At 36.3% G+C, this 15,196-nt stretch overlaps 1 protein-coding gene across 8 annotated transcripts in view; it reads right to left on the bottom strand.

Moving 5' to 3' along the window:
- Positions 1-15,196, bottom strand: part of NRXN1 (neurexin 1) — a 629,457-nt gene that overhangs the window by 186,195 nt on the left and 428,066 nt on the right. For all 8 annotated transcript variants that reach the window (XM_042884865.1, XM_042884874.1, XM_042884894.1 and 5 more), the window contains one exon: positions 10,503-10,684. In XM_042884865.1, the coding sequence (XP_042740799.1) occupies positions 10,503-10,684 (182 nt within the window). The remainder of the gene's footprint in view (positions 1-10,502; positions 10,685-15,196) is intronic.

Genomic DNA, 15,196 nt, shown 5'->3' with positions numbered 1-15,196 from the left:
TATACTCAGGTGTTTTTCCAGACAAGCAATTAGAAGACTGGACAGTCTCACAAAATGGTCCTATGAATTGATCCGTAGAGAACAAACATGGAAGCAACAAACAACTGCCTCACTATTACAGCCAAGAGTTATCATTCACAGAGCAAAGTGACTTGCAGACATACACACAAAATCTTGCAATTAAAAAAAAAAAAAAAGCCCTCAAATCACCTACAACAAACAGAACAGCTTCTACCCTACGTGTAACCTATGAATGCAGATATATACCACCTGCTACAGACAAACCCTTTCCAAATCAAGGGCTTACCATCTTCAATTAAATCATTCCTTACAGTAGCTTTGTTAGGAATTTCATAGTGCTTCCACTAAGAAGTAAAAAACCTCTTTCTTTGAAAACAAGCAACGCAGATTCCCTTTGCTGAATAAAAGCAACAAAACAGCACAGAAACCTGGGATACCAGGGAAGGCTCTGTGAAAAGGAAATAAAACAAAACCAACTTGTCAAATGGGACTCCCTGCTGCTGTATACCATGTGGTGCTCTAGTGAGCTGCATCTGTTCAGCTATTAAGTGCAGTAGTGAGTATGATACTGACAGCAGTGACATTATCAAAGATGCTGAATGGTTATTAAGTCTGTATAGCATAATCTTTTCACTTTTTATTTTAATAGGTAGAAGTTACTGCAAAGTAACTTCACGTGTGATAACGCTCTTTGTACTTGTCCCTAAATGAGAAGTTGGCTGCTGCCTAATCCACGGCGAGCCTTAAAAACTCCATCTGCTACGCAAGGAAAAAACTGGGGACTTTTGATCCACAAACCCTACTGTTCCCTGAAATTCACTGTGTCAAGAAAGAAACTCTGGATGGGACTCTGGATAGGAAAAGCACAGCCTGTAGCATTTAGTGCATAGGCAGTAAGTCACAAGTCTACCAAGGTTGTGGGCAGAACAGAAAACAAGAGACTCCAGCCCCAAAAAATAGCGTGCAGTGAGATACTTGAGGTTGTAATCTTCCAACCCCTCCTTTCCATTCAGAGGCCTGGAATGAAGAGGAATAGCTGACCCAACAGCACTCACCCACAGCAGAAAAGGCAGAGAACCAGCTCTGTACAAGAAGCTTTTCCTAGACCACAGAGAATGCATAACACTTTCTGCATAATGCAGCAGAAAGCACAATTCACATCTCCCCAGGGATAATATTTGGGGTTAAATTTGGTCTTTGACCAAACACAGATTATCAGCCACAAATTCTGGCAGGAGTTAAAGCTGCATCAGTACTTTCATGCCAATGTGCTGAAAGCTTCAGGACAATTTCAGACAGAACTGGCAAAAAGGACCTCTCTTTAACTTGATATTCCTTATTCAGCATAAGCTAGGTAATTATCCAAAGCCAAGGAGTGTGCAAATTGTTCCTTGAGCTAATCCCACCCTCTGAAGCATAAGCATTCTTCAGTCTAAACGGGCTTTCACAATCAAAGATATTTAAGTTGCTTTAAACGCTTAAGAAGAATCACCTGTTGTTAGTGCGATTGTTGTATTAAGCCTAAACCATTAGAACACTGACAATACGAGTTCATTAAATCCTTATCATGTCTGTTATTGCTGCAGAAATGCTTAGGACCAGCTCGATCTATTTGAAAAAAAAAAAAAAAAAAACAACACACAAAACAAAGAGACTTAACAGCAGCAGGAGCACACTGCTAAATGAGAAGAATTGACACAGAAAACAAACGTTACACACCTGGGATCGTTGCTAAGGAGAGAAAGGAAGAGGCTGCTCAGCTCTGGGGAAAGCGTGTTTTGCTCTACAGTGATACATCATCACTGGAGCATCGTTAAGAGAGAAACCATTAAATAGCATAGGCACAATGCTGAAAAGCAGATGAAAGTATTGTTAACTTGGATTTGAGGAAATCCAAATAAATTCCCTGCTGTGGCTTTCCCACAAAATCCTGGTGCAATGAGTTGGTGTCACAGATTGTGAAAGGGAAGTAACTAAAACAGATGAAAGAATGAACCAGGCCCAGTATGCTCAGTTCTACCCTCTGGTAGATCAGATTAGTCAGTGATTTTTGTAGCTGCTCTTCAGTGGTACTGCAACAAAAGTGAAAAGTGAGAAAGGCTCCAGATGATAAAACCATCTGGAAGAAAAAGGCAAACTAACATTAAATATTAAAACAAGTTTCCAGTTTGGTGATGACACTGCGGCATCACAGAGCAACATCTGAATTAAATAAGTGGTCTAATTAACTAACAATTAAGGTATTATCTCACAAAACCAGAATAGTATTAAGACAAGCTTTCCTTATTAGCGCAAAGTGATTAACTATAATACCAGTGTTTACTTAAACAAGTGCCTGAAGCAAAGCAGCAGGATCTGTAAAATTATCTCTGCACCTTTCACCTTCCAGCAGGAGTTTTCTGGCCAGACATAGATCCTACTCATACCTACTCATATTTCTGCAGTTTCTTCAGACCAATGAACAGTGGAAGCGGCAGGATGAGAATTATTTGGAATTAGGAGCAGAAACTGTTCAGGCCACCAGCTGTGCTTTTCCACTTGCCTTGATTGACATCAGCAGACTAATCTTTTTGACTGATATTAAAAATGATATTGTTCGCACGTTCACTGAAAAACTGCTACACCAGTACTTTGTGCTGCTGCATACATTACATCCTTATCCTCATTTAAAGCTCATAAATTTAAGAGCTACAGAGTTAATGGGCCAGATCTTGAGTTCTGGCTTACAGCCGTAACAAATGCACCTTGATTCTGTACTATGCCAGATTGGCCCTCTCTCAATGGGTCATGGCAATGTGATATTCACTCTCTTTTATTCAGAATGCCCTCAGAAGCTGAAAGCGTAGACTAGGATAACTCAAAATGCCATTTCTCATGCCTATTCCTATTATTTCAAAACCACATCTTATCAACCTAAAGTGCCACAATGGCTTCTAATACAACAGGTACACATTAATTCAACTTGAGTTTGAACTGACATCCCCACACGTGTCCTGCAGAGAGGGAGTGAAAAACATTTTGTGCTCCTCTAGGAAATATTATATATAATACAATATATAATAACAAGCTAGGAAATATTATCAGGTCTGGCTCAACTGTATTACTAAATAAAACAAATAGTATATGCATAATAACATACACAATAAACAGGAAAGAGTACATGTAGGGTAGACAGAAACAAGTGGCTGGCTTCACAGGAAGTGACCTCCAATCATCATTTTCATTCTCCAGACGTTATGACAGTTTTCTATGATTCTGTGTAGTAGGTGGTCAGACAGGTTTCAGCCAACTTCTCAACTGTTCTACTATTGAAAGTAGTTAAGTATTCTTTAAAACTTAATAAGGTTGCTAAACTGCTGCTAAATTTTTCATCAGATCTTTTTATGCAAGGCAGTGTTCTGGAAGAGTTAGTGCCATGTTGTTATAATATCTATAACCTTCATATGCAAGGATGTTAGTTAGTAATCAGTGTAGAAGACATTCAGAATTTTAAAAAAACTGGTTAGACTGGAATAAGTAGAGTCAGCTTGAGTAACATTAGTATAAGATCTGTTCCTTTAAGGCAAGAGCAAACTAAAAAGCATTGAGAGAAACAAAACATCAGTAAGACAGTATAACATCACCTAGGTAAGACGCTGCTATGGAGAAACAATGGCCTATTAATTTCTCTGCACTACTAACAAATTATTTTGTCCTCTTTTCTGTAGCCAGAAATTTGGTATTTTACATATTATATATGTTACATATAAACAACCTAGTCAAGAAAGGACATCTAATTTTAGCCATGTATTTTCCTGATTTGTTCTTTATGACACCAAACTAACAAGTGGTCCCGCTCAAGGTCTTCCACGTGTGTACCACACAGTCAACGGCTACAATGAACCCTCAGTTTCTTTAGCTACACAGTGTTTCAATATGTGGGAAAGCAAAGGTGTGCAGCCACTGAGACACCTGGACATTGCCACCTGCTTCATTGGGATTCACTGAGACTGAAGAACACGCACAGGCACGTGAATCTGAAGACATGGCAGAAAAAATATTTAGGGAGTAAGGGAAAAGCAGAGACTAAGAAAGAATCTTTGGATATAAAGACGGGAAGAAGTCTGTACAGTGTTTGAGAGTTTTAAAGTAACAATAACCAAAATAAGCAATGCTTTATGAAGAGCCTCATTGTGTTAGTTACATGTGCCTGCTCTTGTGCTGGCCTCTCCATATTGGTCTACTTCACTACTTAAAAGTGCACAATAACTTCTGTAATTGATGTATATACATATATATATTTATACACATATTCACACACAAATATATACATATACACACTTATATGTGTGCGTCCCACCAGAAGCATTCTAAGAATTCTCTACTCTCAGCCAGACTCTACACCTTTACCAGAGGAAAGCAACTTGAAAGATTCATCAGTGCCAAGGGCTTGAGCATTCTGATGACAAAAGGTATTTGAACTGTGTACTTAGGAGTTATTAGTTGTGTAATTTTCTCTCAGTGAGGGGTTGGCAGGTGGTGACCCCTTCATCCAGCATGCTTTTGGGGAAGGAAGCTTCTATCCTCTCAAAAGCATGAAAGGAACAGGATGTATAAAGGAGTTATTAGCTGGGTAGAGGAAGAAATAAGAACTTCTATTCATCCCAAGACAGTATAAGATGATGAAAGGAGTTGCTTCCTCAGTCACTTTCGCAGACTCCGCAAGATCAGAGCTGCCATGCTGCTAAAATGGAGCTTCCCTGCCAGCATAAGGACTTGTTGCAGAACACCACGGTAGCAGTCATAGCCAAGCTGTTTAATTATATCATCTGTTCAAATTCCATTCATGTTTTTGGTACAGTAACATATCAATCTGTTCTGTGCTAGAATTAGCACAATTCCATAACCTCTCTATAATTTGGTCCGTTCACAGCAGGAATTGACCACTGTTGCCCAGTGCTAAATCCTGTTTGGGAAGAAAAATAACAGTGTTCTTTAAAAAAAAACAACACAACAAAACAACCCCTTTGGATAACAGACAGTGCAGAGTACTCAAGATGAAGTATTAACAAACAACTTCTATCCTGAAATCCCCTATTTTTAAGCCTCTGCTACTGCAAAACAATAACTTAATTGCATAATTTCATGGTACAGCTTGACCATTTCAGTGATTTATTTTCTTTCCTACAGACTGAGATCTTTAGTCTGATCAGTGAAGTAAATGATTGCTCCATTTAGCACAAATTCCCTAGATTAATCCATTGCTCCCACTCTAATTAACTTAAGTTTGCGTACACTGAATTGCATTCTCACTTGGCTGCCTAGCCCCACAAGCGATTCTTTTTTGACCAGCACTTCTCATTATTTAAACCCTACAAGTAAGCCTGGAAATTCTCCTTTCATAAGAATTTTATTCAATTTGAATATTAACACATAAACCAACGTTGCTGTTTTGTTCCCTACAGAGAAAATGATCACTGCCCGCAGCCACTAAGCTTCCTATAGTTTTTTTCCATTCTCATATGTTAACAAATATCATGTATCTATAAAGAAGTATCAAATATTTGCAAAATTCTTGCTTAGATAACATTATCCGTAAGTAATTTTCTTGTTCCACACAGTTTTTAAAGCATATTAAATGTTACAACCATTAGACATAACAATGCTTAACGCACACCGAGCTGATACAATGCTGGCATGTTTTTCAGAGGTACTGGCTATATTCAGCTTCCACTGACTTTAGCCTCATGTGCATGCTCAGCACTTCTAAAATACCAGACTCTCAAAAGTCAGCTCTCCTTTTTTTCTTTTTTAAAGCTCTTCCAGGATGTAAATAATTAGATTTTACAGTCATTACTGTTCTGTGCATATATAAATCACTGCTATTCCAAATCTTCATATCATGTAGATTCATATATAATAACAACTAATGCTGTATTTGAAAGAAGATTATCAGAAGACATGTTATCTTGAAAATTTATGTCTTTTACAGATTATTCAAGTGTTACTGGGAAAATTATTACAAACCAAAAACAAACAAACAAAAAAATCACTAAAATCAAAGGGATTTTTATCATCAGTCCCAGTGAAAGAACACTGGACTCACTAGGCATTGATTCAAATGCAACTAAGTCAATAGGAATCTTTCAATTGGCTTTCCATTCAGCATTAAAGCCTAAGACATGTGAAGTACTCAAAAGAGAATAATAAATTCATTTATCCTAAGACTGCAGGTTTTCCTCTGATATGCTCACACACGGAACTCTGATCCTCTTTCCAGTTTTACTTTGAGTTATTTCTGTTCACTTGAAGGAAGGTCATTATACGTGCATAAATTAAAGCTGTCTAGATATAACGTACATTAGAACCTAACAGAGTGTGCTATTAAAAACCTGGTGCAGAAGATGACTGCATTTGTGCAAGTAGGAGACTGAGGGAGTGGAGTATAAATAACAGTCCTCAACAGTAGGCCAAAAGCTCCAAGAAATGTATCCATTGAGAGGACTGCAGACTTTTCCATGAACTTCCAGCTGAAAATCCACACCACTTCACATCAGTATTATTTTGCTTTGCACAAAAATCAACATTTCATTTGGAGATACTAAATATTTCACTAATCTAGAAAAAAATTAAGTGAAGTATTCCCTATACAAAAACTATATATAGCCAAGAAAAATGGGGAAACTTCCTTTTCAGCCAAAACAATTTTTGAACCAAAGATGACACAAACTCAAAAAAACTTTCAATTGACTTTGTCCATATCTTTCTCATGGAAAAAGTTTATAATGAAAACGCCTTTCCTGTAATGTTTATTTTAATAGATGTAGTATATAAATAGATGGGACAAAGAGCACAGACTGAATTTATTTATGATCCACAACCCAATTTTCCATAAGACATTCTCTATTTCCTTTCATAAGCCTGTTCTCCTCAGTCATTAATCATAACTCAGAAAGATTTACAAACACATTTTGAAAATCTAAATACAATACTGATTAATGTATCGTGCTAATAATGCTACATCTTCAGAATATTTCAAGCTAATGAAGTGTGACATATACGGAAAATATTCATACTGAATATTCTTAATCAGACTTTTTCAGATAAGATTATCACATCTTTTAAAACAGCTTCCCATGCTTTTTTTTCATCACAATATTAATTCTTCTGGTTTTCACTTTCTCCATTGTATATTTTCTAATAATATTAAATAGAATCCCAGACAAACTATCCACAGTCTACGCTGAGTTTTAATTTCTTTTTATTTTTGTACTGGTAGAAATCTATGCCTTTTGTCTCCACTAATAGAGCAAGCAGTATTTGTGCTGTATTGGAGGATGCCAGCTTACTGTATTATCAGCGTTGCCAGAATTTTTTTTAGCCCTTTGGGCCCTTTGTCTAGTTCTACTTTGCTCCTCACCATAGAAATATAGGAAATTTGAGGCTTCAACAGTACAGTGCTTGTGAAAGACAATGACACATGTATATGTATCTGCTTATCTGTCTAATGACTTGGCAGAGGAGAAGAAAAGCCAAGATAGGTATGCAATTCACTGACAGAATTATGTCAGGGCTTTACAAATGGGTGAAAAAGCCAAGTGCACATGGTAGTTAATGAACACTGCACTAACAAGCTGCCATCTTTTTCCTCTTGGAATGGAGATGGGTGCAGATCAAGCCAAGAGAAGGGGAAAAAAGAAGGATTACAGTAAGAAAAAAAAAAAAAAAAAGGAGAATTATAGGAATTCTCAGAGATATTTGTCCTTTCATCTGTCAACAGGAGAAGAAAGTTGAAAAACAGACAACTGAACTTTCAGGCACAATATCTATTTCTACTTGAACTAGATCTTCCAGCAGAAACTGCAACAAGAGATTACTTCACTTACACAACAGAAGGCAAGTGATAGCTGAGAATGCAGACTTCTGAATATCTGGGTAAATAAATCAAACACCCCTTTCTTGAAGCACAGGGATGCATGCATATTATACCCACAACTACCCTTTTACATCTAGGCTGCTACAGTACAGGCGATGTTTTATAGTTTACTATCTTGGAATTTAAAATACTTGTACTGGAACTGTTAAACATCTGGTGGCAATACAGAATACACTTTTTTGCAATGTTTCTACTATTAACAATTGTTATCTCGGGAGGTTAAATGATCACTTAAAACAAATGTGTTTCTAATCTAACATTAAAGCTGTGATTTAGATGATCAAGTAGCAATTTTCCAAATCAGAATTCGTTATGCTCTTGATTTCCTTATTAGCTTTACATCATTTTTAAGTAAACAGAATAATAAAAAGGGCAAGCACACATTAGAGTACCATAACCAGACCTGTAATTTCCTCTTTCGCTGCTAGAATGAAGAAAGATAAGAGCAAGTTCCCTCACAGCACTGCTCTGAAATGTCCCAAACAAGCACCCATCTCGACTTGCTAGTGAAGGCTATGATCAAGTTACTTAAAGCAACAGTTCAAAACCTTCTTCTGAATGACACAACCCTCCTACGATTTTTATACCAGCTAGTTGAATAGTTAATGTCAACTACTAAAAAACTTAATTCTAATAAACTATTTTTCAAATATAACAAGTACATGAGCCTCTCTACTTTCTTTCATTTTTACAACTACAATGCTTCACAATATCATCACAGAAAAACTATAGTTCCACTGACTTTAATACGATTCATGGCACCAGGTAGAGAGTATTTTTGAAAATGCTGACTTCAAACTTCCTCTTGAATACTATTCTTGTTTGAAACAAACTCTCAGATACTATAGCCTATCAGTTTTCCTAGCTTTATCTAAATTTTAAAAAATCTTGCCAGATATCAGTATTTCAGGTCAATCCCATAGTGTCTCCACTGTAGAGAGAGAACAAAGAGAAGGAACTCACAGAAGGTCAAGCTTTATTCAAAAGAACTCTCTCTACAGTTGCCACGGATTTTGCTCTGAACCACAGTGGGTTTAGAAAAAGATTCTCAAAGCCTGTGGCAAAGATGGAGGAGGCCACAATCACCTCAGAGTAAGACACTTAAAGTAGTTTCAAAAGACTGAGGAAGGATAAATGACACTTTTCTCTGTCTCTACTAAGGTGATAATTTTTCTGAAAATAGAAAGCTCTCTATTATTCTTGTATTTATGCTATCTGTTGCTCCTGCATGAGTTTAAACAAGCTACAGGGGTAAAAGCAACACTTATGACTTGGCAATAATTTTTGCATTTTGATCTCCAACTCAATTTTGAATCCAATGTTCTGTTTTAAAACAGAAAAACTCAAGAGTTAGACAGAAGATTGAACACATTTTATCATTTTGGTAGATTTAAGGTATAGTAAATCCACAAGAAATGCATTCCTTCATATGCTGATGATAACATTATGAGAGGAAAGCACCATTGTTCTCCACACTGAGTGGAATTCGTCTCTGGTTGTAAAGAGAAATGATAGCTAGGCACCTGATATTTGGCGTGACTTAAGAAAACAAGCTTTTGTGCTTTGTTCACACATTTAAACCAAGATCTTACAATATCAGTCAGATGTTTTGCCCATGTGTTTCAAGGTAAGAGAAGACTATACGCAACATCTGATTTATATTTCAGGCCTTCTTTCTCTGTTTCCTTATCATTGGCAAATAAATAGATATAAAAGCCACCTTGGTCCAAAATGCAAGAGAGCCTTTAAAGAAGAAAAAAAAACGTGGAAGACTGAATACTATAACTTCCCTCTTGTTTTCAAAATGATCGCTGCAGAACGTTTTCTGAGGGTAAAAGTGTAATTGGTTATGGATCAATAAGTAATTTCATTCAGAAGGAACTATTCCATTTAGGAAAATAGTGAGATTCTTAAGTTAAAATCATCCTAATACACTTAACAAATTTGAGAGTAATAGTAATCTAAACAACAACATTTTATATTGCCCTAGTTATGTTTATCACAACTGATCATTTATTTATGTTGTCATAAAAATCCAGATGCTTTCAATTTTGATTGCTAGTTATTTGCTTTAGGGCAGCTGAAATCACTTTTTCAGACTTCCTAGCTCGATAGTATTGCTTTCTGCTTACAATTTATCATCACAATGCAACAGTGAAAACAAAGGATAATTCTAGCATTAACAGAAAGCACAGTCAATTGTGATACACTGTATTTCCTTCAGAAGATTCCAGATTAAACCCTCTGAAATTAATGCACCTTCTTCTGATATTGCTAAATTACACTTAATGTGATTAGATTCGTGTAGCTGCTATATACGTATGTCACAACACGATTTTTAAATTAAAAGTCATATAAAGAAAAACTATGTAGAGTAAGAGGCACATTGAGAATGTCTGATATCCTTTACAGTACTGTATGCTATGAGCCATGGTCATCTAAACTCACTATTAACGCTCAAATGTTCATACTTACATTAAAACAAAACACATTTTTAAAAAAGCTCCAAACCCACAAATATAACAATTGAGACATGAATAGATAAGCATTTTTTAGAAATACTCACAATATGCAGCTCTAAATAGTCTCCAAGCCCGGTAGAACTGTCCACTCGTACCAACACGGCTTCTTTTTGAACAGTACTAAACCCTATTGCCAATCTGTCTGCGCGAGTGCTTGGGCGATCATTCGGAGGCCACGTGTAAGTGATTTGCCCACCACCTTTGCTAAAGATATACGTTGTTCCCGCTGCAAAGCAGAAATAAAAGAGAATTAATTCTCTGTCAATGCAAATCCAGAAGAAAATTACATGCTTCATGAAGATGGTGTTCTTGTATAGGGAACAGAGCCCAATGATGTTATATTTGAACTTGAAGGGGTCTTCATCTCCAAAAATTTTAATCAAGCTAAACATTAGTGCATCTTATAAATTAGAGCATAGTTGCACACAAAGAGATTTAAAATATCATGGCTCTGATTCAGAAACATGTTTCTATTCAAAATAGTTATTAAGCATATGCTTGAAGCTAAGAACACATCTTTGTGACGTTCAGAATAAGGACGAATGGAAAAACATGTTTTCCCAAGTTAGGCCTACATAGAGAAGAAATCAAGTCATTACAGTTATCTCAGCAGCTCCAGATATCAAGCTCATTTACACAAGGAAAATGATATACTGTATATGATATGTCATCTTGCCTAACAAAACAAGACATTAACAAATACATGCAGATAAGAATTTATCTGAGGTTTATCATCTTTTGACAGATGGGGATAACAAATGGAAGAGTGGGAACATACTTCATGTGTCATGTCAGGACAAAAAGATATCAGTCTACAATCTAAGTAATAGCTTACTTGAATAATACTCAACAAGTGGAAATCTTTGCACATCATTTCCAGTGTGCACATACAGAATTTGTAATTTGTTTTGAGCAAGTGTTGTAAGTCTAGCACCACTTAGCACTCAGGTTGCTTAACTTCATCACCAGCATATTGCCTATGAACTAAAAGAGCAGCATATCTGGACATTTGCCATTTAAAACCTCTATCCTTAAAACAGCATACAGAATGCAAACTACGCATGCACTTGATCTTTCCTTTATGAAGTTGCCATAGGCTATCCACTTCTATATGACATGGAGGGAGAAACAAAGCATAATCAATACAGAAGTCTAGTTTTCCTAGCTATTGTAAACTGGCTCTCCATGTGGACATCCTTAATTTTATTTAATGTAATTCTGTTTGTTCCACTAAGTATTCTCAGCACATTTTTTCCATGGTCCCATACAGAGTAAGTACATAATAGTATAATTGTCTTTTTCTTAGCTTTTTAGATTGACCAAAATGGTGTGAACATAAAAAAGAACTTAAAAAGCCTTAGAGATACAAAATTTAAAGGTGAAAGCAAGAAGTGTTGTATGGTTACACCACTCTTTTACTTTCCAGATGTCTCACAGAAATACTCTACAGCTGACAGAAATTGTTTTGAGTCAGTCTCAAAAAGTTCATCTGGCCCTTTTGAAAAGATATTGTATTTTTACTTCTAACATCAATGCTCTTTATGGAATTACCTACTGGATTTTTTTGTTTGTTTGTTTTTTACTCCAGTACAATGCCATCAATTTATAATATTTTAAGTGCTAAAGCTCAACTTATATCAACATTATTGCAAGATTGCACCACACTTCAAATAAATCTCTTGGCTTTTTTCTCAATGGCAAAATACCATGTGTTGTAGGAAAACTTGTCAGCTCTTTCTAGCAAAGACAAATGCAATAACAGATCTAGCATCTCAGGTTCAACTTATGCTACAAAGAGAAATGAAGGCTTATCGTCATTATAAAGAGTTGTGCTGCAAAGCACAGCAAATAGCAGCAAAGGTAAGGGCTGGAACATAAAAAAGCTTGGCAATGGACATGGACAAAAACTGCCTGGTTTAGGAATGCATAGAAAAAAACAAACAAATCCAACATCCTGCTGTTCCATCACTGCATTCCCCAAATGCAGGGATCTGAAATGCACATCAATCTGTTGCAGGCACTCCATGGCTGAATCTCCAGCTCTAGAACAAACCAAAACAAAGATAGATGGATAGGGTAATATCACCCTTACTGGGTTCAAAGTTCTCTTTGCAGCTGATATTGACCTCAAATCTTGAGCCAGTTGAGGAATGGCAGATTTTGGATCTTCATACTGTGTATGTGTCACATTGGTATCTCTAGCGAAAGAATTTATTCTGTTTTTAAGGACTTGATACAAAGCCCATTAAAAACAGTGGCAGCCTTTCTGCTGACTTCATAAAATATTGTATCGTGCCAGAAATGAAGTTCTTATAAGAAACAAAACGAGAAGGCTGAGGAAAAACAACTCCTTATGCCTCGATGTCACTAGAGATACTGCTAGAGTACTACAAAAGATTCAAATGAGAGGGCATTATTCTCCTTTTCTCGGTTGCAACAGATGTGTTTAATTAATGCAAAAGACAAAGAAAAAGCCTGCCAAGCAACAGTGCAGTCATATTGAATACCATGACCCAGAAGTAAGTCTCCAGATCAATGACAGACTGTTGTTTACATTGAGAGAGAATCTTTGTCACAAATTTTTGCTAAACGCTGCCCTTGGAATAAACAAATAAAGAACAATTCCATACTCTTGCTGCATTGCTGCCAAGCTCAATGTTAGTAAAGCTGCAAAATCTAGCTGTACATCTTATGCTATGTAGAATTCACATCAAAATTTATAAAGTTATCTTTTATCCAGGAGAACATGTAGCTGATGGTTTTCATGTCGAAGCTTTCCCTTAATTATAGTGGACCATTTTGTAGCTCTTCATATTATCTGTGTGTTCCATAACAGGCTAATTAATCCGTGTTGATGAATGCAGATTTGCCTTTGTCTAAACTATACAGGGAGACATGTTCTTTGAATTTCCTGTATTAATTATGAAAAAAATTGGGTCAGAAGCCATTTGAGAATAGGTCCTCTAGTGTTTATGTTTCAAGACAGACAAATATAATAATGTAAAATTTATTACTCTGGGATTGATCTCCACTTATGGTCCAACCTCCCATTAACTATTAAAAGCCAGAAACTGTTGTTCAAAAGCACCCTGCTTATGATCAATTTCATACGTGAAGAAACAACAGCTGAAACCTAACTCAGTTGCTCCATAAAGGCTTTTATTCTCTCTGAGAAACTTTATAACGTCTCTGCAATTCCTTTATAACATTGTCACTAAAAATCAGCCACCTTATTTCCCTCTTTTAGCTTATAGCACTGTGTTACTGGGGATTTACCATCTCCAGAGAACTGAAAGCAGCTGAATTAGAAAGTCAAGAAAAGCAATGCCATCAGCACAGTACATAAAATCGGGCAACTTTTAACTTGCCGGGCTATATCCCTCAGCCACAGATCTTACTGAGTAATTCCTTGTGTCCATGCATCTACAAAATGTTTAGGGAAAAAATGTTCATAAAGCTCTTTGAAGTCCTTAACCCTGAATGCATGGTTCCCATTGTAATGAACTGCCAGTGGTCAAAGATACAGTAACGGATTTTAATAGCCCGAGTCTCTCACATCCTATTTGTTTGCAAAATTCATCTTTATGAAATAGTCTGTTCATTTCAATAGAGCCTGGCAGCAACTCAAGGACATCTGCTTACCTACACAATATTAAGCAGATAAATATTTTGTTTAGCACCCATTTGCTGTATATAATGCTGTGTATGACTGCAAAGCCTTTCAGTATTTATTATTCTGAAGTCACATCCGATGTAGTTTAATAGTTTTCTCAAATCAACAGCTTTCTACCTGCTTCATGCTCATCTCAATGTTATCTTTAAGGAATATTGCACCAAAGGGTAATTTACACAATTCAATTATTCCCATATAATGTCAGTAACTTAATGCTTATTTTCAACAGGAAAATGACAGGTTTAAGATGCTAAGTGAAAGTAATGGTTTTATTGAGGTTTGGATCCCAGGAAACTACGATTCTACCACACTCTACAATGGAAAAACAAAAGAATGAAGCCTGTAAATGTCAATAACAAAAAGTTTTCATTCCCTTTTCGTTAATAGTAGTTTATCCTTTGTTTTTTTTTTTTTTTTTAAATATGAAAACATTACTGGTAATAACAAGCAATTGCTCAATAATGTAATTTTCTTCTTTCTGTGCGTTATCAGTATTTGCCTCATTCTGGGCTAAACTGTGAACCCCTTCATTCCCACTGGTAAATAATTACTTGCATTGATAAACCTGCTGAACCCAGTGTGACCATTTATGCAGGCTACTATTAATTACCAGGGATGAAGAACCTACAGTACGAATCTACACATAAACATATGCAGACACATCTACATGGAAGCATTAATCACACTTGATACATTCAGGGAAGCTAATAAGTCTCCATTTAATACTTTTTATGCTTTCAACTACATATTTTCATCCTGCCCCGCTGAACTTATAGAAAATTGCAAAAATTTCCATCCGTATTTTCACAGATTGCTAATGTAAGTAGAAAAAGACCCAAAGTTTTGAGTCTAAAACATGACCTTGCCAGAGGGAGAGTGCGTTAAAAAACAATTCTGTGTGTTTCCTCTTAGGCTCTGATATGTTATTAATTATTTACATAGAAGAGAGAATACATGCCACAGTGTTGAGGTAAGGAGGGAATGGCCATTAGGGTTAACCATGGGAAGAAGATGGGAAGAGCTGCTGGAAGAAGTACTCCAAACTAAAGATTAGATTCAATTGAA

Source organism: Lagopus leucura, unplaced genomic scaffold (assembly GCF_019238085.1).
Source record: "Lagopus leucura isolate 7727_CA_CO unplaced genomic scaffold, USGS_WTPT01 Super-Scaffold_73, whole genome shotgun sequence".
Taxonomy (NCBI): domain Eukaryota; kingdom Metazoa; phylum Chordata; class Aves; order Galliformes; family Phasianidae; genus Lagopus; species Lagopus leucura.
The sequence above is the reverse complement of the archived record's forward strand: the minus strand, read 5'-3'. Positions and strand labels throughout refer to the sequence as shown.